This window comes from Arvicola amphibius, chromosome 5 (genome assembly GCF_903992535.2).
Source record: "Arvicola amphibius chromosome 5, mArvAmp1.2, whole genome shotgun sequence".
NCBI classification, from domain to species: domain Eukaryota; kingdom Metazoa; phylum Chordata; class Mammalia; order Rodentia; family Cricetidae; genus Arvicola; species Arvicola amphibius.
In genome coordinates this window covers 65,426,328-65,454,081 of record NC_052051.1, presented here as the reverse complement: position 1 = coordinate 65,454,081, position 27,754 = coordinate 65,426,328, and the positions used below count along the sequence as shown (strand labels likewise).

Genomic DNA, 27,754 nt, shown 5'->3' with positions numbered 1-27,754 from the left:
ACAACGCGGGACCAGACCGGCGCTGATTGGCCAGCGGCCGCGCGCGGTGCCTGCTGGGAGAACTCGCCTCCGGTCCCGCTCGGGCCGTTTGAACTTGGCGGGCCTGATGCGGGCGGCGGGGCCATGGCGGTCTGTCTCTCCCGTCCCGCGCACACGCTTCCTGGCCCGGTGCAGGCCGGGCTTCCGGGCCTCTTCGAGCTCTGTCGCCGACCTCATAGCGGACTCCCAGGGCCCAGGACTGGAGGAGGTGGCGTTGACCGTGTGCTTGTCGCCGCCTCTGAGCTGCAGCAACTCCACCCTGTCCTTGTTGTCTCCCCTTGGCCACCAGAGCTTTCCTTTTGGCGAGGACGACAGTGAAGGGGAGGATGAAGAGGCAGTGGACGAAGATGCCCGTGAGTCAGAGGCCAAGGTGGCGAGCCTGGAAGGAACAACGGAGTTGCAGGGGCACTCCAGGTAATCTCAAGGCCCGGCCCTCACAGCCCTTGTCAAGACTCCTTAGAGTTGGTGCTCAGAACCCTTTACCGCCCACCCTTCCCCCACCGCCTCCTGCCTTCTAAGTCTGCATATCCATACTGGAGTGCTGGGCAAATTCTTACAAAGGACCAGTGATTTCCCATGATTCTTCGTCCCTCTTCCTGAGACTGATTATTGCAATCTCCATGGAAACTTACTGTACATAGAAACGAGCACACAAAACTTTGCTGCCAAGGGTCTTAAAAATCCTCAAAGCACATATCGTTGACTCCAGAGCGCTTGTCAAAATGTGTAGTAGGTACGAGGTTATGATTAGGTGCTTTTATATAAAGAGCTGAGTATGATCACCAGCCAGTAATGTTCTTACTCTGCAGGGACAGGTTAACACTGAACAGGGACATTTAATGGGATAGTGTATGTTCATCAAGTGTAACACCATCTTAATATTTTTATTTACACTGATCAATTCAGCAAACATTTACTATCTTGCCAAATATTAGTGTAGGTATAGGGACGATAAACGAGCTATACAAGGCTTTCACTATCGAAATGAAAGCCCAGATCGATCAATTTACAAATAACAGGAATGTATCTGAATACAGATAAAAGGTCTGACTTGAGCCTGGAGAGAGAGCTCAGTCGTTAACAGGGCTAACTGCTCTTGCAGAGGACCCAGGTTCCGTTCCAAGTACCTCATTGAGGTGGTTCACGACTACCTGTAACTTTAGTTCCAGGAGATCTGGCACCATTTGGTGCCCTGCTGGCACCTGCGTGCTTGCGCTTGATGCACATAAACTTACATATATACATATATACACATAAATAAAAGCAAACCTTTTAAAAGGCAGAGGAAGATAATGTGTTTCTAGGCCTGACTCAAAGGCAAACAGTTACAAGCAGTCCAGACTCGGGTTCCCCGGTCAGGTTCACTTTTCCTTATACCTATGTCCTCGTTCTTGGGTATGTGGAAATGGGAGCAAAGACCCTGTCCTTGCAGTAGTATTTTTGAAGACAGCTTCATTTTAGGATATATTCCTTGTGTTTTCTTCAGGAAGTACTTATAAGTTTCTGAATGTCAAGGGGTCTCAGGGACAGTATGGGAGATCTAAGAATCTCAGGCCAGGGTGCTCAGGCTTTTTGTATAAGCAGCAAGACAGCTCCCTTCAGTATAAGGCATCCATATGAGAGTGGATTCGATGTAGACCCACATGAAGTCACTCAAATGCATGAACAACTTGGTAAGGGTAAGAGGTGAAAAGTGTACGTTGGTGAGGATGGTGGTCACATAGAGTAAGCAAGTAAGCCACTTCTCCAGACTGCTGATAGCAACCGGAAATAGGCCTTCTCTGATTAGCCTGATAGAACTTTGAATTAGAATTTTAGGAGTCTTTTCATGGGAGCTTTCAGTACAGAGTGGGTTTCACATATTTTATAAGTAAATTTGAGGGGCTAGAGAGATGGCTTAGTGGTTAAGAGCCCAGCCTGCTCTTCTAGAGGACCCGGGTTCAATTCCCAGCATTCATATGGCAACTCGCAACTTTCTGTAACATCAGTTCTAGGGGATCCGACACCCTCACGCAGACATATATGTAGGCAACAAAATACCAATGCACATAAAAAAAATCAATTTGAAGGCTTTGAAAAATACCTTGTAATAATACTTAAAAGAACCAAGCAGCATGTCATAGTTGAGTGGCAGGAGGAATAAAGGCCATCTGAATACAGCTCAACTACTAAGATTTGCATTAGCTTCAAAGAGCCAGAAAACTAACGGAGTGTACACGGGAGGAATTAGGCATATTTGGGTCTCATTTAAAAACCGAATGAGCTGATAGCACCTAAGTTTAGCTTGCTTTCACACTTTAGCCCTGAGCCAAAGGAGTAGTTAAGGCAGAGATGCAGTCGCAAGCTAGGTACAGAGGAGCAAGGTGAGAATGCCTAACTGAGAAAAGATACCAAGCCACATGGCTAAACATAGATAAGAATTATGGGTTAATTAAATTATAAGAACTAGTTGGGAAAAAAACTAATCTAAGGCCAAGCCTTAGATAATAAGACTCCAAGTTATTTGTGGGCTGGTGATCCAAAGATAGTATGACAAGAAAGCTTGCTACAGAAAGGAATCTCACTTTTAGGGGAAAGCTATAGACAACACAATGATATAACACATTATCAGCCTGCAGTTCAGCAAAGCTGAAATTGGAAGCCTGCATCATTTTGCTACAAGAGAAGGAACCAATTTATGAGTGTCGGGCTTAGTCGTTTGGATTGTATGCTAAAGGTAATACAGTACAATAAAGAACATTGAGATGATACAAGGGTTTGTTTAAGGGGTGAACCTGAATATAGCTGTTAAGAGTGGTTTGAAAGAAAGAGTAGAGACCATTTATATTCAGGGCAATTATAGGGTTAGAGAAGAGAATGACTTGAAAATAATGAAGGCTGTAGAGACGACATAACAAGTGGATGAGTTTCTGGCTTTGGTAGCTAGGTGGGGGTGCTGGTAAGGGTTCTAAGAGAAGTGAACTTTTATTGGGAGACTGAAGAGTGAATGCTCCAATGACTGAAATTATTTTATACTGATTTTAATAGTCTGGTGATTGGAAAATGTCTGGAACCCAAGGTAAAAGTCAGAGCTATATTGCCAGTGTGGGACTAAGAAGATGTGTGATATTGGTGATGTAGGACAAGGTAAGGTCATTCTGCAAAACTGAGAAAGCAGGAGGTGTATAAATAATACATCAGCGATACCTCTTTCCTACCAGAATGCAGATTCTATAAGGGTGTGAATAAATGAATAATAGCAGGATGAGTGAACTGGATTTATGAGGTAGAAAAAAATTATATTAAGCAGTTGTTAAAGCCATTGTTTGCTAGAAGGAACAATATAAAAGACAAGGAACTAGTCTATAATAAACTTGATTTTAGGAGTGAAGGAGATGGGTCTGTCAGAATGCCTAAGTACTATATTTAATCATCAGTCTCTCTCTCTCTCTCTCTCTCTCTCTCTCTCTCTCTCTCTCTCTCTCTCTCCCCCCCCCCCCCCTCTCTCTCTCACACACACACACACAGTTAAAAAGGAGGCTGGAGAGATTGCTCAGTGGTTAAGAGCTCACATTGCTGTTACAAAGGATCTAACTTCAGTACCCAGCATTCACAGCTGAATCACAACTGCCTGTAACCCAGCTTCAGGGCATCCAGTGGCCTCTCTTGGCACTCTGCTCATGTGCACTCACATGTACATACAAACACATACACATAAACAATAAGTTAACAGCAACAAAGTCTTTGGGGCTGCTTTGGATCCTGAGCAGTCTCTCACTGGAGTCTAGTTTGTTAAGCGTTCCCTAAATTTTGTGAGTTTTGTGCATCTAGCCAAGTTGCTCTGCTTAGATGTCCTTGCCCAGAAGAGTTACAGTAGATGTATATGGTGGAAAGGTAAACTGACAGGAGACCACTAGGCTGGGGAGTTATGGTTGCTCTAAGATAATTGGCAAATGGAATCAACTATAATATTAACCTTGGTGTATTTCTTTGTAGTAGTTCATGCTGCATACTTAGTACGCTCCAGGCCCTGGGTTGAATTTGCAGCACCAAAACTTAGAGAAAACAGAAAAGTGGGTAGTAATAAAGAATTGTCATTTTCATTGTAACTTTGTATTTTAAAACAATTTCAAATTTACAAAAAGTTGGAAGAGAATCTTAAAATTTTTTGTTTACCTTATACATAGAATCCCTGATTGTTAGCACATTTGCCTTATGCTTGCTCAGTGTGTGTGCACATTATTTTTTCCCTTGTATGGTTTAAGGAAGGAAAAGGGAAAAGGTCTGGTTAGGATTACATGTAGTAATTAGCTGTCTAAATAGGACTTTTAGAAATTTAAGGCAAAAATTTGCTTTTAAAGATTAAAAAAACAAAATAAAATGTTGCCTAAGTTGAGACAGATGGATTAGGTTTGGGATACTCCTGTGGCTTCTTAAATAGTGTGGTTTAGAAATAAAGGCAGTTTGATGATAAACTAACACAAAGATTGAGTTTTATAATTTTAGTAGAAATTATGTGTAATTCATATGGATTTGTAAAAATCAAGCGGTTAGCCATATCCCATTTTGCTTCCATTGTACAGCTAAGTGAATTGTACTCTAAAAAAGTGAGTGCTGCGCTTTGTTCTCTTGTAGCTGTGAAGCTGGGTCCCAGGATACACAAGAGCAGAAGCAGATGCAGTTACAGGAAAGCAGCCTGACACCGTGGGAGATGTGGTTTGTTGGCAAAGAAAAAGAAGAGCGTGGCCGACTACAACAGAAAGTCCTGGAGGTAAAACTACATGACAGTCTTGTCACTGAATCCTGAGTTCCTAGATTGGCTACTTTTATCAGTGTTAATGCTGTTGTCCTTGAAATAATGTCTGTGCTTTTGTGTGGGGGAGTACTATATGAATTTTAATAAATCTTACCTAGGAATAATATTTTCTCACCAGGTGGTAGTAACATACATCTTTAATTCCAGCACTTGGTAGGCAGAGGCAGGCAGAGCTCTCTGAGTTTGACGCTAGCCTGGTCTACAAAGGGAGCTCCAAGACAACCAGGACTGTTGCTCAGAGAAACCCTGTTTCAAAAAACCAGAGAAAGAGAGAAAGGGAAAAAGACTATTTTCTCATTAAGAGAGGGTCTGAAAACAAGCTAAGTACCATTAAGAAATGAGCCTTTTTCAGCACCTGTGGATAAATAGTCTGATATTATGGCATGTAGCAGTCCAGATTTTCATTTTGTAAATTAAAGAGTAACTCATTGGTAACTGTAAAGGATGTCCAGATCCACAGATATGAAAGTCCATTATACAAAATGGCATAACACTTATTAGTAACCTATACACATCTCTTTTCATACTTTAAATCATCTCTAGATTGTTTATATTATTGAATATAATGTAAATACTGTGTTAGTAGTTGTTATGCTGTATTTAGGGGCTGATATAAGAAAAACTGTCTATAATAGATATGAGCACAATTTTCTCTGTATAGTTTTGATCCATTCTTAGTTGAAATCATAAAATCAGTGATATAAAGCTATGTACTAATGTGTATAAACAGGCATATCCAAATGGAACCTTAGTGTATGTCCATTCTAGTTAGTAGAAATCTAACTGTATAATGAGTACAGAAATGACAGAGAAGCTGAAACAGAGACAACTACCCCTCACAAAGAGCGCGTCCTAAAGTGGGTGTGTCCTGGGCACCTGCTGGGTTTTAGGTGTTCCTGTTTCTCTGCTCTCAGCATTGCTCATGGACATTTTTCTGTGTGCGAATCTTTTTTTGAACTCTGTCTAGACTCAAACAACAAATTAGTTTTAGATTTGTGTAGTTTGACATTCTCCAAACTGATTATCCAAACTTTCTATCCTTTTTTTTTTCTTTTTGGAGACAAGGTTTCATTATAGAGCTCTGACTGTCCAAGAAATAAAAGTATGCACAACTATGCCCACTCAACTTTTCTATTTTTTCTATTTTACTTAATTCTTCATATCTAAACATAGATGTCAAAGAATATTAAAGAGTACTTCTTATTTTTAAGGAAATAGAATTAAACTTCTTTTTGATTTTTTTTTTTTTTTTTGATTTTTTGAGACAGAGTTTCTCTGTGAAATACAGCCTTGGCTCTTCTGGAACTCGCTTTGTAGACCAGGTTGGCCTCACAGATATCCCCTTGCCTCTGCCTCCCACGTGCTGGGATTAAAGGCATTCACCACCACTACCCGGTTTATGTGCCACCACCGCCGTAGCTGAATCAAATTATAACATGCATTTTCTGCCATCAGTTAGATATCAGTATATTTCCATATCATTGAAAATACTTCTTTGTTCTGAGAATTTAAGCAAGGGCCTTAAACATGCTAGCCAAGTGCTCTTCCCTTTGTGTTAAACTCCCAGTCCTTATTTAATATTTTTTAGTATCATTTTAAAGTAGTTTCCTGATAATATAGAGAATGTATTATTGTATCAAAATTTGTTCACTATGTAGAAATTTTAGTTTATTTTCATCTGTTAGTAAACATGTTAACATCAAAATCATGGAAACTAAAGCCTTTATAGTATTAGAATAATTCCTTATCAGTTTTAAAACTAATTATTTCTGTGTTAAATTTCTAACTAGGTAGACAGTCACAAGTCAGGTGCATAACTCAAATGGTTACAGCTACCCATCCACTTGGCTGATTCCTGTTATAGACTACTCTGTATCCTAGGATGTAGATCTGTTCCTGGAAGGGCGCTCTGTGAGGGAAGCCCTGCCTTGTTAACAGGACTTAAGAAAGACCTTATAGTTTAGTGTCAGGAAGGATTAATAAGAGCCCTAGTTATGGCTTTTTCACTTGCTGGTTGACATTAGCTAAGTTTTCTAACCTTCTGTACTTCAGTTTCGCCATCTATACGAAAGGGATGAAATAGTACTTGTCACAGGACTTTTGTAAAGATTAAATGAAACCAAGTGTGAAGGTGACTGGTTTTGTTTTTACTGGTATTATTTGTATCATTGCCATCATGATCTTAGTGCTTTTTTATTTATTTTGCATATTAATTTGTATTTTTGAGACCCCAGATGAGAGTCTTATCTTCTTAGCCTAGCATATTTTCCCTACCCTCACAGTATGGGAATCAAATCTAGGATCCTGTACGTGCTAGAAAAAAGATTCTGCTACCGACCCACACCCATAGTAACCCTTAAAAATATTTGTTCAGGTCTGAAGATGTAGCTTAATTGGTAGAATGCTTGCCTAGCATTCATGAAGCCCTGGGGTCCTTTAACAGAATGGCATACATTCTGCAGGTGTGATGATGGCACATGCCTGTTTCTCAACCTGCAATTCCAGTATTTAGGAAGTGGAGTTGGAAGGATCAGAAGTTCACTGTCACCTGGAGGAGGTTTTGTTTTTGTTGTTGGTGGTGGTTTTTTTGTTTGTTTGTTTTGTTTTTAAGAAATACCCATAGTAACAATTCTATTCTTTTTGTCACACAGAAAATGAATATGTATATACATATGTATCCGAAATGTCTCAGTTTTATGCAACAGCTGATAATGTATTTTGGGTTTGCTTGTTTTTAACCCATTGAATTGATATCAGACTCACGGTCTGATTTATGACTTTGTGGTAAAACAGAGGTCAATAAGGTATTTATGACTTTGTCTGGACCCTCCAACAAATTACTTGTCAAGAAAAAAGGAGTTATTTCAAATTATTTTTACTCAGTATATAAAACAAGAAGTTTCTTAAATTAGAGAAAAGTAGTAAGAAAATCTGAACTGTGGAGTCATATAGAACTAGGCTGAACTTTTTTTTTTACATCCCAACTGCACTACTCTCTCTCCCCCACCCCTACCGCCCCCTATCATAGATTCATCCTCCTTTTCAGAAAAGGGCAGTACTCCAGTGGATATCAGCCAGCCATGGCATATCAAGTTGCAGTAAGACTATGCTCTTTCTCCTATTGAGGCTGGCTGAGGCAATCGGAGAGTCGGAGTTGGCCCTTGCTCCCACTGTTAGGAGTCCCGCATAGGACCACACCTCACAACTGTAACACACATGCAGAGGCTCCAGGTCAGCCCCATGCAGGCTCCCTGGTTTCAGTCTCTGTGAACCCCTGTGAGCCCAGGTCAGTTCATTTGGTAGGTTTTCTTGTAGTTTCCTTGACCCATCTGGCTCCTACAATCCTTCTTCCCCGTATTGAGGAGGATTCCCCAAAGAGCTCCATTTTACATTTGGCTGTGGGTCTCTGTATCTGTTTCCATCAGTTGCTGCGTGAAGAAGCTCTGATGACAATTGGACTAAGCGTCAATCTATGAGTACAGCAGAATACCATTGGGCATCAGGCCACTGACTTTTTTTTCTATTCATGTTTAGTTCTCTCATAGGTCTCTGGACTGTCCATGCTCTGGGTCCTGGCCCTCCAGGCAGTATAGGGATGGGCTTCCTCCCATGGTATGCTCTCAAACTGGTCATTGGCCACCTTTACCTTAGCACATCTTATAGACAGGGCAAATTTTAGGTCAGAGGTTTTGTGACTGGTTTAGTGTCCCAGTCCTTTCACTGAAAGTCTTACCTGGTAAGGCTGAAATTTTAACTTGGGAAAGTTGTTTACATTCTCTTGGCTTTGGGCTCTTCATCTGCAAATCAGACATTAGCAATAGAGGACTGGTTAATAGAATACATTTGAGTCTTACATTCAAAACTTAGACTTTGAGCATATTCTTCAGTGCTCTGGTGAAAGTGGAGAACAAGCTGTTGGGATATGGCCAAATGTATAGAAAGCACTCAATACAGGTTAGCTGTTATTGAGTATGAAAGGCGATAATTAATATAAAGTCCACTCCACAATGATTAAGCATACAGAGGGTATAATTATTTGTAAGGATTAAATCCTTTTCATGTTTTGAATTATTTGGCCTTTCTCATGCTACCTTATTACTTAACTCTTACATGACTAAGGCATTTTTGTCTGAATCTTATATTTCGGGCATGCCAGGGATATCAACATGTAGGCCGACCCTACTAAAGCTAAAAAAATCAGGAAGATAGAGAAGTAACTTGGTTGAAGTTTCAGTTAGTATTAAAGTTAGGACTGGAATTTATTACTAATATAAGTGCATTTTCCTACAATATCAAGACATATTTAAAAAGTAAATGAGTCAGCCTTAATATTTACTTAATATTCAGTGTATTTTTTATGTCCCAGATTGTCCTCAAATTTGCTAATCATCCTGCCTGACCCCAAACTCAATGTTCTTCCTGCCTCACCTTCCAAATGTGGGGATTTTGATTAGTAAGCTCCTACAGTTAGCTTAACTATTTAATTATTTAATTTGTACAGAATAAATTGATTAAAACAGATCCTTTGGAATTAGACCACTAGGTAGGTCAGTGGTAGCATTTTCTAGGTATTACTGGGTCTTCTTTAGCCCTTAAATTAACTGAAAATTGACAACTATAAAACAGGTATAAGATCTGAGTAACCCCCTCTGCAATTGTTCATTATTCAAAGAACCTTTAAAAGGATACAAGTATGATCATTCATACCTAGTTGTACATCTACACTGTGAAACTGCTTTTAACTCCGAGGACATGGCTTTACAGGGCAAGATGGTAGGGTGGAGATTTTAGAAAAGTAGAGAGTGGTATCAATTTCTTCTTTTTGAGAAAACTGGCATAAATTGAACACTATGAAGCAAGACTTCATGGCAAAGGAGTGATTTAGACTTCTCAATGACAAAGGCTGGTGACAGTGATTATGGCTTGAAAACTATTCTGAGGAAAACTGACTAGGAAATTACTGAAGTACATGTTATAAGGGGAAGACCATCTGGAGTTATGTCAGAAAACAGGAGAAAATATATAGTTTACACACTCATGTGTATATGCATACGAATACATATGCAGATACAAGTCTTTACATATAGATTTGATAGTTATGTAAAGATAATTTTCCATAACATCCCCGATTTTATTTTTAAGAGTAATTTATTGGTTGAGGAGATAGCACTGTCCACAAAGTGCACTGTGCAAGTAAATACCCAAGCCTGAGTGTGATTTCCCAGATCTTTAAAAAGCCATTCGTGCTGGGCGCTAGTGGTGCACACCTTTAATCCCAGCACTTGGGAGGCAAAGGCAGGCAGATCTCTGTGAGTTTGAGGTCAGCTTGGTCTACAGAGTGAGTTTCAGGACAGCCAGAGCTATCTCTAAGAATCAAAAAACCAAAAGAAAAAAAGAAAAGAAAAAAAAAGGAAAGGCCACTCATAGATTTAAGATATAAGAGCTAGGTAGAAATATGCCTAAGCAGTTGGCCAAGCAGTGTTGTTATTAATATAGTTTTTGTGGGAGTATTTGGGTCTGGGCAGCCAGGAAACAAAGCACAGTCTCCGATTACATGTGGGGGCTGGAGAGATGTCTCTATGATTCCAGAGGACCAGGGTTTTCAATTCCCAGTACTATAAGGCAGCTCACAACTGTCTGTGACTCCAATTATAGAGAATCTGACATCCTCAACACAGCTATACATGCAAGCAAAACACCAATCAATGCTCATAAAATGAAATAAATGATTTTAAAAGTGACCCTATCTCAAACAAACCAACAAAAAGCCACTTGTGGTAGAATGTGCTTATCAGTCCAGTGCTAGGGAAGCAGAGCTGGAACCTAAAAAAGCAAGGTGGGGCTGGTGAGTTCACTCAGTGGGTAAAGGGGCTTGCCTAACAGCCTGATGACCTAAGTTTGATCCTCAGATCCCACAGTGGAAGGGGTACACTGACTCATGAAAGCTGTCCTCTGGCCTCCACATGTGTGCAGTGGCATGCATGTGCCCACACTTCACACACATGCATTATGTGAGCACACATGTGCGCGCGCACACACACACTACCACCATCACCCAGTTCTTGTTAGTTATATAGCAAGCATTCTATAAAAATGTATTGCATGAGTAATCAAGGAATGGCTAGTTAGTAAAAAAGTCTTAATACCAAGATAAAAATTTGCTTTTAAAGGGACATTGTTTAAAAGTTGAGAGTTATGGAGTGAAGGAGGCAGCTGTCTTTTATCCAGTGGAATTTAGACAAGCACTCATGAAAGATAGACAGCTTGTGGTTTTGTTCGGAAGTTCAAAACCTTTGTTTCTGTCTACATCTTATCTTCATTTAAGATACTGGAATTAGTCTGGGAGAAAATTGCCCTTCTAATTGGTCTATATGCTTAGAGAGGTAGGTCTCAGGGAAAGGGGAGGCTGGGTAAGAGAGTAGACCAATGGAAGGTGTGTAAATGCATCTGATTATTAATAACTAAAGAGAGAGGACAGATAACAGTGATTGAATGGAGAGTCCAAGAGAAGTCTAGTTTGAGTAGTTTTCTTAACCAATGCATAGATTTAACTGACGAGTAGCAGGTTATATGGTATTTTATTGGCCAGAGTTTCATTTTTTTCTCCCAAGGAAATGCCCAGACACGTTAATTTTAGTGACAGTTCAATAATCTGAGATCTGAGCATGGTTTTGTTTTATATCCTAGCAGCTGAAAAATCAATGAAGAAAATTCCAAATTCCTTTTTTTTTTCCTCTAAGAAAGTAAATAGCTTCTTTACATTTCTTTAGTGTAGCTATGAATTAAAAATTTAAGGATTATTTCATTCTTATCCTTTATTTTCATCAAGAATCTAAGTTTTTTTTAAAATAACTGTAAAGTGAAAGTTATAATTCTCTTGAGCTATTGCCAGTAGCTCACAGTTAATGCCAAAATTTATGCATGGGAAAGTTGATTTCAATTCGGGTAATTTTGCTGAAGGCTAGTCTAAGAAACTAGTGTTTTGCTCCCAACCAATTGTTTGTCTTCCTGCAGAATGACTTAAGTGTTGTACCAGTGTTTTCTTTTATCCTACAGTTACTTAAAATATTGTCACTATGGTATATGTTCTATAAGAGAAATTGTGTTCATGTTTAATTTAGTCTCAGACTTTTTTTCAGTTATATGATTTGGGTATGTCTATTAAGTGCTGCTCTTTGTTGAAATAAAATCCCATAGGAATTAAATCAACAAATAGAAAAAAGAAAAGAAATGGAAGAACGTGAAAAAAGAAAGATAATCGCTGAAGAAAAGCACAAGGAATGGGTTCAGAAGAAAAATAAACAGGTAAAAAGAAATACAAATACATGTACACACTTCACATCTTTACAATGTCTTTCTTCCTCCCCCATTATCTAAGATTAGTCATCTTTTGCTTTTTGTTTTTGATTTGTTGGGTTTCCCCCCTATTTTCATAGACACTTATCAAGTGTCTTATCTTCTGCCTTTTGCCTTCTACTTCTCTTCCTGTGACTTCCACTAGTCACATCTCCCTGCCATGACTGCGGGTTTTTTAGTGGAATTAGTGGAATTTCATGGTCTTGGACTTGCAAACTGGTACTTCTAAGTTGTAACACCTGGAGCAACCAAAGACAAGGCACCATTGTCCCTTTATAGAGCTATAGTTGGACTTTGTGTCACTAGCTCCTGAATAATGACACAGAGACTTCTTGTTAAATATGCAAGCTTGGCCTTAGCTTAGACTTGTTCCCAACTAACTCTTAAAAACTTTATATTAATCTATATTCTGCCATGTGGCTCATCACCTCTCCTCTCAATACTGTATGTCCAACTTCCTCTATATCTGGCAAATCTCCCGCACCTACAATTCTTTCCCAAAGTCCTATCTCTCCATGGAAGTTCCACCTGTCTTCGTCTCCTGCCTACTTATTGGCTATTCAGCTCTTATTAAGACAAACAGAAGGTGTCTTGGGCAGGTGAGGTTTAACAGACATCTTCATACAGTGTACAAGAAGATTATCCCAGTAGAGAATCTTCCAGCTTCTTTATTTTTCTTACTACTTTTGTCTCAGTTACTGAGACATAATCATAATTCTTGTTGCTAAACATTTCCTTTTTATGACTGCTTCTGAGTAGTCTCATTGCCTCTTGAACATCATTGTTCCCTCCCCTGCTCTAGAACAAAGCTCAAGGTCTTCTGTCTCATTCTGCAGCATCTTTTATTGTGGTGCAGCTCAGCACTGCAGATGAGTTACCCGGAAATAGTACTGAGTGAACACAGTCATCTGTCCCTGCCTGATTATTTTTGCTGAAGTCTGAATGGCATCCCCTAGTTTTCATGTCTCCTCTCTGTCTTCTGAAATTTTTAGAACTCCAGCCTGGCTGGTTAATACACTGCACTGTGCTCTCTGATCCAGACTTCCCCTTAAGCATTTCTCCCTTGTGTGCTTCCCTTTTATCTATGATTTGCTTCTGCTTGGCTTCTGTTGGAGAGCACATGAGATAGCCACAGCCCATCTTCTTTTAGGATAGTTTTACGGAAAATTTTGAGAGAAAAAAAATGGCTTATATGAAAGCAAACACAGATAAAGAAATAAAGCATTTATTTATTTATTTATTTATTTATTTATTTATTTTTTAGAAATTTAGTCTTGTAGACGGAAATTTCAGTTCCAAATAAACACACGGAGGCTTATATTTATTATAAACTGTTTCACCTATTGCTCAGACTTATTACTAACTAGCTCTTACAACTTAAACTAACCCATTATTGTTATCTATGGTTAGCCACATGGCTTGGTGTCTTTTCTCAGTAAGCCATTTTCATCTTGCTTCCTCTACGTCTGGCCTGCAACGGTGTCTTTGTCTTTTCACAGAATTCTCCTAGTCTGGTCACCCTGCCTGTATTTCCTGCCTGACTACTAACTAATCAGCATTTTATTACTCCAATACAAGTGACAAATCTTTACAGTGTACAAGAGCATTGTCTTATAGTATTAGTATAGAGCTTTGTCTGTGCTTTCTAGCCTCCAGGAATAAATACATACCCCTGAGAGATTTTGAGAATGCATCATTTCTTACTGTTTTTCATTTCCTTAGGATTTTTTTTTAAGATTGATTTTTGTGTGTGTGTGTGTGTGTGTGTGTGTGTGTGTGTGTGGTGTGTATCTATGTGTTTGTGTGCACATGCACACACATGCTCATAGCTAAAAGATCATCGGAACCCTTGAACCTGGAGTGACAGGTGGCTGTGAGCTGCCTGATATAGCTGATATAGGTGCTGGGAATTGAACTCTGGCCCTCTGAAATAGTAACAGAATCTCTTAACTGCTGAGACATCTTTCTAGACACCTTAGTTTTATTGTTGTGTTTGTTTTTAAGCACTTATAGAACAGACTTTATTGAGTTTGCTTTTTTATTTCCAATTTATTTACTTTTTGACAGTTTTATATATGATAACCTATTCTCGTTACATTCATCTCTCTCCCCTCTTTTATCCTTTCTCCGCCCTCTCCAGCTCTCCCTCCCACCAAATTCCCATCCCTCTTTCATGTCTTTTTGTTTTGTTTTGGTTTTGGTTTTGTCCCACTGGGTTTGACACGGGTCACTCAAATGGGCTTGAATATGCCACTATCCTTTGAAGCATGAGTAACTAGCCAGTTGCTATGTTGAAATAATGATTTCCTCTTTTTCAGCATTCTTTGACTGCTCTTAATTCCCTGGGGCAGGGTGGGACAGGCCTCATGAACCCTTATCTATTACTGGTTTAGTCTTGTATGGACTGTATGCAGGCAACCGCTGCTGTGAGTACATGCATGTCACAGCTGTGCTATGCTCATAAGACATTTCATAGCTCTCCTAACTATGGTTCACCTCTTACATCCTTTTCAGCCCTGGCTCAGTGTTCCCCGTACATATATATGACTGCCTTGTTTAGTGCTGAGCACGTCATTTGTTCTCAGCATTTTGACTAGTGGGTAGTGCCTTAACTGCTGTGAGCTACAAAGAGAAACCTTTTTGGATGAAGGTTGAAGACAGCACTAGCATATGACTATGAGCATAAATATTTAAGAGTTAGTTTGATAACATGTCCACTTAATAAGACAGAAGTCATGGGCTCTTCCCCAGTGCCTATGAACTTTGCAGCCATAGGCCTTTGACCAGGTCCACAGCTCTCTTATCGAGCAAGCCTCAGATACAGTATAAAGTAAGTTGGTTACCCTGATAACAGTTATGTCACTACCAAGCTAGTAAGCATATTTTACCTGACAAGTTAGTAGCGTGTAGTTAATTACATGTAGCGTGTAAAGACTTGCATTTGGGAGGGCCATTTCTGACTTTGCTCCCCCAGTTGCTTGCAGAGCATCTTTTAGCACTGTGAGGCTTAGACAGCAGGGAGGACACTTCCACCTCAGTTCTGGTATGGCTGCTTGTTTTCTACAACCAAAGTGTGTGGTGTCTTCAGCAAAAGGGTCTTAGCATCCTACTCTGGTGGGTATTATCTGTACAGTTTGAAGGCCTCTCCCACCTGGCATTGGGATTTTCTTAGAATAACCAAGGCTTCTGGGATCAGCACATTCTTGCTGTACACAGTACCTCATCAAGATGGACGCTCCTTTGATATGGTAGAAATTCTGTTTTTCCCTTTCCTTTCTTTTATTTTCTTCTTTCTTTTTTTCCCCCTTGATTTTTAGAGACAGGATTTCTCTCTGTATCAGCTCTGGCTGTCCTGGAACTCTGTAGAGCAGGGTGACCTCAAACTCACAGAGATCCACCTGCCTCTGCCTTCCAAGTGCTGGGATTAAAGGTATGTGCCATCACTTCCCAGCTCAAAATTCTTTCTTATGAATCTGATAAATTTGCAGCCCTGTTAGTGACTTTGCTATATATTCTCCCTGTGTATGTCTGTATTTGCCAGAAAAGCTTTTTTTTTGGTTTTTTTTTTGTTGTTGTTTTTGTTTTTTTGTTTTTGTTTTTGCTTTTTTTTTTTTTGTTTTTCGAGACAGGGTTTTCCTGTAGTTTCTAGAGCCTGTCCTGGAACTAGCTCTTGTAGACCAGGCTGGCCTTGAACTCAGAGATCCGCCTGCCTCTGCCTCCCGAGTGCTGGGATTAAAGGCGTGCGCCACCACCGCCCGGCCAGAAAAGCTTTTTTATATTATATACATGCCTTCACTTTTTTATTTTCAAGATCCTTTAAAACATGAATTATTTTTATCCATTATTAGATTTAGCTAATAATGGATAAATATAATATATTTTTAAAATATTATATTAAATTATAACATTAAAATATAAATAATAATAATGCTTTGCTTATGATATATGAGCTTTTTATTCAATAAACTAATGGTTATATTCTTTCTTTTGTATGTGTATGTGTTATGTAATGTGTGTATAAATCCCTGGGCCTCAAGAATGCTAGGCAAGTGTTCTACTATACAGTTACATTCCCAGCTCTCCTTTCATTTTTTAAAATTATTTTTAAAATAAAAATAGGCTCTAAAAATTGAACCCAGGGCTTTGTGTTAAGCTAGCAGTGAACCATTGAGCTGTGTACTCTTAGCCCCTATTTCAATTTATTACACACTTGTGTTGGATCATATGTCAGAAAGTTTTAAGCTACTGGGGCTGGGGGTTTATTTCAATAATAGAATGCTTGCCTGAGTATGCAGGCCCTGAGTTAACTCCTCAGCAGGCAAGCTTACATGCAGTCAAATGGGGTGGGGGAGGAGATAAATGAATAAAATGTTATTGTAAATTTGTCTTGTAGTTTTTTATTTATAATGGTGCCGATTATAATCTACTTTTATGAATTGAAACAAATATTTAATTTGTAGGACATAGATTTAAAATGCTTAATTATAATTCTGTCCTTACTGTCAACTTTCATGCCTAGTTGTGTAAGAGGACCAATAGCTGCAGGTGGGTGTGAGTATCAGAAGGAATTGGCTAGTTGTGTATATCTGCAAATTTTTGCCTTCCTTCAGAAGTCATTTGTAGATTTTGTTTGCTTGCTTCTTCCATATATAATATATATAACAAAAGATAGTCTCTGTGAATAAATGCCGAGATCAACATAAGTATGTGACTGGAACAAAACCTTAGGTGATACTCTAGAAGTTCACAGCTGTCAGTCAGAGTAGTTCTACCTGTGCAAAGTGCTGTGTTCTCACCCAGCCTCTTTTGTATTCAACTCCTTTAAGCTAGTTTTGCCATACTTGCTGTTTTAAGTCATGATAGAAGACCTAATCCAATTAGGGGAAAAAAATAATTCCTTTTATTCTTTCTTTTTTTTTTGGTGAGGAGTAGGGTGACAAAGAAGCTTGTCCTGATAAAATTGCTGTTCCAGAAGGTTGAGAACTGGTTAAAAAAAAATAAACCCTGAAAAGTTGTATTTAACCAGTATTCTATAGCAAACTTGTGCCTGTTAAGGAATAATTGATGGCTCTTTTCTTTTTCATTTCTTCTTCTCCTTCTCCTCCTGCTCCCCCACTCCTTTTTCCTTTTAAAACTACTGAGTTTCTTTATCCAGCCTTCCCTACACTTACCTCTGTTTGGAAAGACACTCTCCTGCTTCTTTTCCAGTCTGGCATCTCGGATTTGCTCCTGTGTTTACATTTCATGGTGTGTGGTCCTCTGCTGCCTCAGCTTCAGGCTCACTCAGCCCTAGCCTGCTGCCCACTCTGTCGTTTCACTGTACTCTATCAGAAAATCAGACAACAGAATTTATGAATCCATTAGCAAAGTTGGTTCCTTATAACTGTAAATTAAGTTCTTTTTAAACAAAGGACATATCTCATCTGAAACTTTATATATGTGTTGTTGTGCTAGTTCTTTTCCTTGACTTAGTTTTTAGCATTAATACATATTTTGTGAGAAAGGACTTTATTTTCAGTACAGTAAGGTTACTTAAAAATAAAACGAGTTTTAACTCTCCAGCACAAGTGATATTTTGTGTGAATTGCAGCTGCAGCTCAGCAAGACCTGTGACTGATGGTGGTGCTATCAGTGTGTCCTTCAAGCTGTCAGCTGTGTTTGCTCACCCTTTCTTCTGTGTGGGGCAGGCGCTGTTAAAGGAAGTAGAGTTCACAACCACAAAGTTGTAGGTAGTTTCATTGTTTTCTTCTGTAAACTGTCTAGTGTGCCTGGTTATGTAGGATTCAGTGTGCTAGAAAATGCTGAAGTCCCTTAGTGGGCTTCACTCTCTGGGTAGAAAATACCTGCTCTGTTCCTCTGCTGTCCACAGGCTTTCTGCTCTCTCTTTAGGTCCTGGTGACAGCCTGTCTAACTTTTAAAAAGTGTATGTATGCTTATATTCCTTACCTCCAAACTTGTTATTAGCATGTTTATTCAGAGTTCTGGATTCACGGTGTCATTTTTCTGCATGCCTGTCATCTACTTGATCCTGTCCAGTTCTCATTGCTGTAACCTCTCCTGCAGTCTTATATCTTTAGGCTATAATTTCCATATTACATATCAGTTGTAAGTTTCTGACACTTTATAAACCTATATACCAGTGCAAGCGACCCAGCAGCACTACAGTCAGCGACAAGAGCACTGCTGTCACTCTGGAAAGTTCCCCGTGCCCACTACACTCAGCACCCTGCTCCTGACCCCAGGGAGACCCCAGCAAAAGGGCAGCAAACTAATACTGTTCTGCAAGTCAGGGTATACCTCCTTTGAGTTAATTTTCTTGTTTTTAATTTTATCATAGTATTTTTTATATTCTTGATCCCTGTTATTCTAATATCCTGTGGAATTGCACAAATTACTTATTCATCCACTAGCTAAAGGAAATTGGGCTGTTTTCAGTTTGTACTCATACACAAATTGATGTTTGTTTCCATTTGTCTTAGGCAAATGCTTTAGAGCTCAGTTACTAGGCTGCATGGAAGCTGTGTTTTAACTTTATGGAAATCACCAAACTTTTCTGAAATGCTTGTATTAATTTTCTCATTATTTATGTTCTCATTATTGACATAGGAAAGTTCTAGTTCTATGCCTTTGTCAACCTTGATCTTATCAGTTGTTTTTATTTTAAGTCCTTCTCTAATAAATGTGTAGTGATTTACCGTTGCTGTTTTTGCCATCAAGAAATGTAATGGTGTTTAGCATTTTTTTCTTATTGTATTAATCTCACTGGGAGACTTACTAGTCTAGTTAGGTGTTTTTTAAACATAGAAGTTAAGTTTCTTATAACTTGGGAGCTAAAATCTAGAAGAAAGGATATACAGGTTTGACTATTCATAATGTTTGGTTTGCAGAAAAAAACAATTGTGTTTTGTTCCTTGCATGGTACATCCCAGTATTGTTTCCTTTTCGTATAAGGACACTAATACTATAGGATACAGATTCCACCATTATGACTTCATTTCAGTTCAGCTACCTTAAATGTAATAATGCTTGGAATTATGACAGCAGTACAGAAATGCAGAGGAGCAAAACAGGTCAGTAACCCTGTTTGGCTGTCTCTTTTGTAGTTGACTTTTGTTTTGTTTTGTGTATCTTTTGCCTGTTTTTGGAATGTATTAAGAAGTTGTTATTCATGCAAAAATTTTGTTCAGTGACCTAGCTTCTACTTAGCATGCATAAATGTCTAGATTTAATCCCAGTCTCATCCTCTTTCTAAAGATATAAAAATAGGATTTCATATCTGTTTGATATGGGGTTATCATATTATCCATGTATTCTTTGAACTCCTGCACCCAAGCAGTTCTCTTCCTCTTCTGAGCAGCTACAACTATACACATCTGTGCTACCATACCTGTCTCTGGATTTTGTTTTTCTAGTACTGGTAATTTAACATGCATATGCCAGTATAGGGCTTTGAGAGAAATCTCTGGCTTTGGAACTTTTTATCCAGGCACAAGTCCCTTGGCTGATATATGTGCTTCAAATGCTTTTTACCATTTAATTGTTCTTTAAAAATTAATATATACACACACATATTATTAATATATATGAGTGTTCTGTCTGTATATATGTCTGTACACCACATGCATGCTTGGGGCCCACAGATGCCAGCAGAAAGAATTGGATCTCCTAAAACTTATACAGACAGTTGTGTGATACCATGTCGGTTCTGAAATTGAACCTGAGTCCTCTTGAGGAATAGCTAGTGCTCTTGACCACTAAGGAATGACTCCAGGTCTGAATTTTAATGTTTATGGTTTGTTTTTGTTTTTTAAGATTTATTTATTTATTTATTGTGTATACAGTATTTTGCATGCATGTATACCTACACGCCGGAAGAGGTTAGCAGATCTCATTATAGATCATTTGTGAGCTACCATATGGTTGCTGGGAATTGAACTCAGGATCTTTGAAAGAGCAGCCACTGCTCTTAACCTCTAAACCATCTATCTAGCCCCTGGTTTATGTTTTTATTTTAATTTTTAAAGCTAGCATACAAAATAATGGGTCTTATGACAGTATTTTCATATGTAGAGTCAGTGCATTTTGTTTTAATTTATTCCCATTGCCTAACTGTTCTCCATCTACTTCTAAGCCTGTCCTCTGGTGTTATAGGAGGCTGCTTATTCATTTCCTGGCTGCCCAGACCCCCTAAGTAATCACATAGAAACAATATTATTTTAATCACCACTTGGCCAATCACTTAAGTGTATTGCTAGCTCTTAAATCTAGTATTAACCCATTTCTACTATTTTATATTTTACCGTGAGGCTCGTGGCCTACCAGCAAGGCTTCAGCTAACAGCTCATGTCTATCTCTTGTGGCGGCTCCATGGCTTCTCTCTGACTCCGCCTTCTTTCTCCCAGCGTTCAGTTTACTTTTCCCTGCCTTGCTCTGTTCCCCTATAGCTCTGTTATAGGTCCAAAGCAGTTTCTTTATTTACCAATGGTATTCATAGCATACAGAGGTGAATCCCACATCATTCCGGTTGTTTTGCTTTCTTCATATTATCCACTTCCATTTCATGTCAGATGTAGTCATTGCTCTTTCTCTTCTTCCTCCTGTAGACTATTTCTCCCACCTCATGATCCCTTTTCTAGTTTCACCAAACACACACACACACACACACACACACACACACCTACCTATTTGACTTTACATCTAGAGTTGTAAGAGTTGTCGTGTGATAAACGCCTTTCTAAATCTAGCTTGTAACTTACAATTCTATCTTCCTGAAAATGTTATATTTCATTTTTCTTTATGCCAGAATAAAATTTCCACTGTGTCTATGAACCACATTTAATCTATTCATGATTTGACAAACATCTAAGTTAGTCCCATTTTCCAGCTATTGTGAGTAGTGAAACAATACACATGAATGTACAAGTATCTCTAAGGTATTTTAACTTGGTCTTCTGGGTATATACCCAGCAGCTAGAGGTCTGGGTCATATTAGTTGTGTTTTTAGTTGTTTTGAGAGCCCTCCAGGCTGATTTCCATAGTGGCTGTACTAATTTACATTACCACCATCAGAGTGGGAGGGTTCATCTTTCCCCACATCCTTGCCAGTATTTGTTTTCTTGATGACCACCATTTTGACTAGAATAAGATAATCTCAAATAAGTTTTAATTCATTGACCTAATGGCTAAGGATGCTTAAAACTGTTTTCAAGTATTTATTGACTACTTTTATTTGTTCTGTTGAGAACTGTCTTTTGAGTTCATCAGCCCATTTATTGATTGGATTTATTCTTTGATTTTTCACTTTTGCACTTCTTTAAAGATTCTAGATTTGAAGCCGTCTGATATGTAGTTGGCAAAATTTGTTTTTCCTCCTTATGCAGGCTGTCTCTTCGCTCTGGTGATTGCTTATTTGTTTGTTTTGATTTGTCTGTGTTAGCAACGTTTTCAATAAAACAATTGTGGAAGCTTGTAGAACATATTTGACTTTTATGCCTTCATTTGCCAACCTCTTCTCTCTTTTCCTCCCCTGCTTTCTCTATCTCACTTTCTCTTGGCCTAGAACTTAACTTTGTAGCCGAGACTTAAAACAAGTTCATGTTAGTCTTACCCTTGCTTCCTAAATGTTGGGATGACGGGTGTGAACTGGCTATTGACTTTGAATCTATGTAGGGATTGTGGAGCCAAACAAGCAATGTGGATTTTTTTTCTCTGTAACTCACTGATAGTGATGATTTATACAAGTATTTGCACTGGCAGACTATTGAGGAAATGTGTGCATGTGTGATTCATATTCAGAGTGCAAGGGATGCCAATGAAACCATGCTAAAATTCAGTAGATTGTCGCTTTTATGTGGTAATGCAGCTAGTCTTTCTCTTTTTTTAGAAAAGATTTATTTATTTATTTATTATATACAGTGTTCTGCCTGCATGTGTACCTACACCCCAGAAGAGGGCACCAGATCTCAATATAGATGGTAGTGAGCCACTATGTGGTTGCTGGGAATTGAACTCAGGTCCTCTGGAAGAACAGTCAGTGTTAACGTCTGAGCCATCTCTCCAGCGCAGCTAGTCTTTCTTGAGTACCTACTAGTCACTGTCCCAAGCTCTGAGGAGCCTTCCTTCTATAAAAGTAATTACAAATACTTCAATTAAAATTCCTTCATTTTTATTGAAGGAAAGGAAAGAAAGGGAACAAAAAATTAATAAAGAAATGGAAGAAAAAGCAGCAAAGAAACTGGAGAAAGAACATTTGCAAGAAAAAGCAAAAGCAAAATACCAAGAATGGTTGAAGAAAAAGAATGCTGAAGAATGTGAGAAAAAGAAAAAAGAGAAGGTATTTTAATTAATTAAAGTGGCTAGTCAGAATGCATACTTCGGTATTTAAATGTGTACTTTAGAAACAAGTATAATTAGTTAACACTGTTTTAGTATAAAATACACATATTAGCCTTACTTCTGTTATTTTATGTTTAAGCTTCAAAAATGAATATGCATTTGTGGTATTCCTTGAAAATTATTAATGAGCCTGTGGCTATTTATCAGCCAGGTTCAAAATTTTTATTACTGTTTTTAACCATTTTTGACAGTTTTTTAGTAGACGTTTTACTGCCTGTAAGTTTCTCTAAGACAGACTTGCATTGTTTTGTTTTATGGATTTGATATCTTATTGTTGTTCACTGGGAGACACTTTAATGCCTTCCTTGATCATGTTTACTTTTGCTCTTTGATTATAGAAACATAGTTCAGTTTTATGGCCAGTGTGTCACTGGGGCAGAAAGCAACTGCGGGGAAGACAAACAAACAGTTAAGACTTGGCTGGAATATTTAGTCACAGAATACCCCAGGGAATTCTTTGGTCTTGTCATTTTAAGGAAAAAGAAAAGCAACGGCAAGCAGAATTACAAGAGAAAAAGGAAATAGCAGAAAAGAAGTTTAAGGAATGGTTGAAAAATGCAAAAAATAAACCTCGTCCAGCTGCAAAGAGCTATGGTTATGCCAGTGGGAAGCTTACAGGTTAGTCTTTATGCTGTGTGGATTGTGTAAGTATGGTTGCAGAAGGAAATGCTGTATAAATTTTTTTCTTTGATAGAAATAGAAATGTATAAAAGTATTTTCTAGAATACTATAACTGTGTGTTGCTAAAGAATTGTTGTAAATTTATTATTCTCTGCATTTAATATACAAATATATTTCTTAAAGGCAACATTTACGAAACTGCATACTTACACTTGATTTTACATTTTGTTTGTTTAATGTTTCTTTGAAACAATCTTCCTTTGTTGCCCAGACTGGCCTCAAACTCCAGTCTTCCTGTCTCACCTTCTGGACTCACAGGTATTCACACATATATACCCTGTTCCCATTGGTCTTCTTCCTGTCTTGCTCCTGTTTCCTTCTTTCTTCTGTTACAAGTGTTCCATTGTTTTGTCTTTCTCCCACCCCTTGAGATGTAGTCCTTTCCTCTCGTGATCACCTCTTAGGATGTGTACACAGCATGCACATCTGCAGAGTTCTAAATCTAGGCTTCACATTTAAGGATTTACAGATGCTAATGCCTTTCCTAGTCTAGCTTGTTTCACTTAACATGACTTCCAGTTTTATCCATTTTCCTCAAAGGGTCATGATTTCATTTTTATTTCTGCTGGAATAAAATTTCCATTATGCATATGAACCACATTTTCTTTATCCATTCATCTTTTGATGGGGCATCTAAGCTGATTCCATTTCCTAGCTATTGGGATTCATGTAACAATAAACATGGATGTACAGGTATCTCTATGGTATGCTGACTTTAAATCCTTTGGGTGTATACTCCAGAGCTGGATCATATGGAAGTTCTATTTCTCTGTCTCTGTCTCTGTCTGTCTGTCTCTGTCTCTCTCTCTTTTTTAGAAGCCTCCAGTCTACTTTCTGAAGTGATTGTATCAGTTTACATTGCCACCCTCAGAGGGCTCCTCTTTCCCCACTCCCTTGCCAGCATTTGTTTTCTTGATGACAGCCATTCTGACTAGGGTAAGATAGATCTCAAAGTGATCTTAATTGCTTCAAAACTAAGGATGCTGAGAACTTAAAAACTATATTTTTGAGACAAAGTCTCATTGTAAGCCTAGAACTCACAGAGATGACCCACCTCTGCCTCCTAAGTGCTGTAATTAAGATGTATACTAGCAAGCCTGGCTGGCAGCTCTGTCAAATTCCTGTGGCTATTTATACTTAGAGAATGCCCTTTTCGTTTCATAAGCCCATTTATTGATGGGATGTTTTGTTCTTTGGGTGTTTCATTTTGTAATTCTTTTTAGATTAATATTGTGTATTTTCCATGTGAAACTGTGTTGTTGGCAAAGGCTTCCCCACTCTGCTTGTTGTTTCTTCGCTCTGGTAATTGCTTCCTGTGCTGTGCTGACGTGTCTTAATTTTGTGTCATTCCAATAGTTGATTCTTGGGATTATTTCCTGTGTTGCTGCATCATTTTTGGAAAGTCCTTGCCTGGGCTTGTACTCTGATGTGTTGTAGGCATTTTCTTTTAGCAGTTTTGAAAGTTTCAGGTTTGACATTAAAGCCTCTTGGCCCATTTTGGTTTTATTTTTTTGTTCAAGGTGTGCAAAGGGGTTGTGGTTTCATTCTTTTGCTTGTATAACCCTGTCTTCCCAGCACCCATCATTACAGTTTGCAAACTTAACTTTTTTTTTTTTTTTTTTTTTGGAGGTCACGGGATTAAGACAAGGTTTCTCTTTGTAGCTCTGGGTGTCTTTCAACTTACTCTGTAGACTAGGCTGGCCTCAAACTCACAGAGATCCACCCTAGTGCTGGGATTAAAGTTGTGTGCCACTACTGACCAGCCACAAACCTACATTTTAAAGCAATGGTTTCTAATGTTAGCAAACAAAAATTCTCACACTTGGCAGTGTAGCTCAGTACTTTAGCATATGCCTGACTCTGCGCTCAGGCCCCAGGACTCCAAAATAAATTATCTTATTCATTGGACCATCGAACCTCAACTGAGGTTGTTCCCAGGGTCATTTTGCTGTTTCTCTTTCTACCAGTCTCTAAAGCAGAGCTTCCAGTTCCAGTGCATTTGTTTTGAAGAGCAGAATACTAGCCAGCACATGACCAAATGTACCCAGTTTGCCCTTAGATTTGGTCTGATTATAATGGCAATGCATGTTTTTCTTTGTGCTTCATGTTGGAAATTCATACCTTGCTGACAGCTGCCTTCACTTGTTTAAGTGATTTATTATTAAATACTCCCATTCTGTTTTGTTCACACACTAGAACATACTGCAGACTTTGTTTTGACTGTCTTGGTGAAGTATGTGTTGACATATCTTTGCAGTCAAAGTGGACTGGGAGTGTCTGAAAGACACATTCCTGCTGTCAGGGCTATGCCTCTCTTATATGTCACAGGATCATCTAGTATGGATACTGAGCTCTGGCATGACATACGCCTTGAAATTAAAAAAAAATTGTTTGGAAAAAGGGTGATAAGCAATTATTTTAACCTAATGACCAGATAGTAAAGTGAGAATGGAGATATTGACTAGAAGTTAATTACCAAAATAATGGATTATTATCTCAATGCTTTTGAATTTGAATGAACTTAATTCTCACACGCAGCTTGTTTTTCAGCCAACACTGTGCTTCTCCTGTCTCCGTTCTTTATGTCCATATCATTGTTACAAATTACACAGTACAGAAATTTCTGTCTCCACAGTGAGTGGAGGACTCTGAGGCAATTCACAATGTGTTCTCCCTGCACCCCATCATGGGCTGTCAGATGTCACCATTCTGTAAACACTTGGCGTGCATTAGCAGAATGAATGCCAGCTAGTGGTCAGAATCCTAATTTGACAGCAATGCAGAAGCTGAGTGGTTCTAAGTAGGAATCTTGAGTTATTGTGGGCACTTATATGAAATAGTCTTTTTTTTTTTTTTTAAATAAACTTTAGTATCTGATAATAGAAGCTATCACACAATTTGCCATTTCCTGAATTAAAAGCATAAAGTTTTTTGTCTTTGCCTAAAGGTTTTAAGAGTTATAAAGAAATTACATAGTAAAACTTTTGTAGATATTTTTATTTAGATAGGTTTTCACAGTATTATTCAAATGCTCACAATTTTTAATGTTTGCCACAGTGATGATGTGGGGTGTCCTTCTGTGTATGTGTTGCCTTTGTTGGTTGATGCATAAAGCTGTTTTGGCCAGTGGCTTAGCAGAGTAAAGCCAGGCGGGAAATCTGAACAGAGATATATAGAGAGGGTAGGCAGAGTAAAGGAATCGCCATGTAGCTGCCGAAGGAGAAAGATGTCAGAACCTTACTGGTAAGCCACAGCCTTGTGGTGATACACAGATTAATAGAAATGGATTAATTTAAGATGTAAGAGCTAGCTAGGAATGCATTTGAGTGAAGCAATGTGATAATTAATATAGTTTCTGTGTGATTATTCGGGTCTGGGTGGCCAGAAAATGAAAGCAGAGTCTCTGTTTACACAGTACTATATTAGAACAATATTATTTCTTTTAAAACATTTCAGGCTTCAAGTTTTAAGTTAGTATATTGATTTATCAATGATATTTTGTCCTGTTGCCATTTTAATATTTTTAGCAATTAAAAATAATTGATTTCTTTGATCTAAGAATTTTATTTATTGTTTATTCTCATTTTTTAATGATGATAGGTTTTTACAGTGGAAATTCCTACCCAGAACCAACTTTTTATAACCCAATTCCATGGAAACCAATTCATATGCCTCCTCCAAAAGAAGCTAAGAGTGGAACGGGAAAGAAGAGTAAACGACCTGTGACGAGCCAGCCACTCACATCATCGTCTCTGGCAGTTCATAAGGCCAAGAGCTGCCTTTGCCTTGGAACTCTGTGCCAGATACAGAGATAGAGCATGGGGACATAGCATACCTTTCTACCTGGAACTTCTTAGGAAACTCAGAACAGTTTTGCTTAGCACTTCTCAATCAGTAAGTCAACATTTGATGTGATAATTGACAGGTACCAAATTTTTAATTTGTATATGGAATCCTTAGAGCTAAAGATAGTTTTTACTTTTTGGTTTTTATAAGTCGTTATGGTTGATCTAATGATTGTATTTTACTTTTTATTAAAACTAACTGTAATATCAATAAACCAACAGTTTTTCTTGTGTTCTTTTGTACTCGTTATTTGCTTGTGATTTATACCTATGAACATCAGATTAATTTGTTCAAACAAGCACTTTTAAAGCTTACTTCAATGGGGTAGAAACCAAGAGTAATAAACTTTAGTGTTTATAATGTCTGTTAATGGTTTTTAGTACAGTTTTCCATGAAGGTATTTCTAAGCTTTTCATTTCTTTCTTACGTTTGTTTATTTTTGTAGGCGTGTTCATACTGTGGGCATGCATGTGCTGCAACACGGGTGTGGGGATGAGAGGACGACTGGGAGCTGTGTGGGTCCCAAGGACTGGACTCAGGTCACCAGGCTTGCACAGCAGCGCCTTTACCAGCCAGGTCATCTCACTGGTCCCTTGTGCAGATATTTTTTTTAAAAACTAACTGAAAGACTTCTCTACAACA

The 27,754-nt window shown here is 38.5% G+C and overlaps 1 protein-coding gene across 1 annotated transcript; it reads left to right on the top strand.

Moving 5' to 3' along the window:
• The first annotated feature begins 68 nt into the window (after positions 1 to 68).
• Ccdc34 (coiled-coil domain containing 34) lies at positions 69 to 27,346 on the top strand. The gene is made up of 6 exons (XM_038331154.1): positions 69 to 453; positions 4,654 to 4,789; positions 12,032 to 12,139; positions 22,365 to 22,523; positions 23,062 to 23,203; positions 26,867 to 27,346. Exons 1-6 carry the CDS (start codon positions 107 to 109, stop codon positions 27,079 to 27,081), a joined length of 1,107 nt encoding a protein of 368 aa, XP_038187082.1. The 5' UTR covers positions 69 to 106; the 3' UTR covers positions 27,082 to 27,346.
• The last annotated feature ends 408 nt before the right edge of the window (positions 27,347 to 27,754 follow it).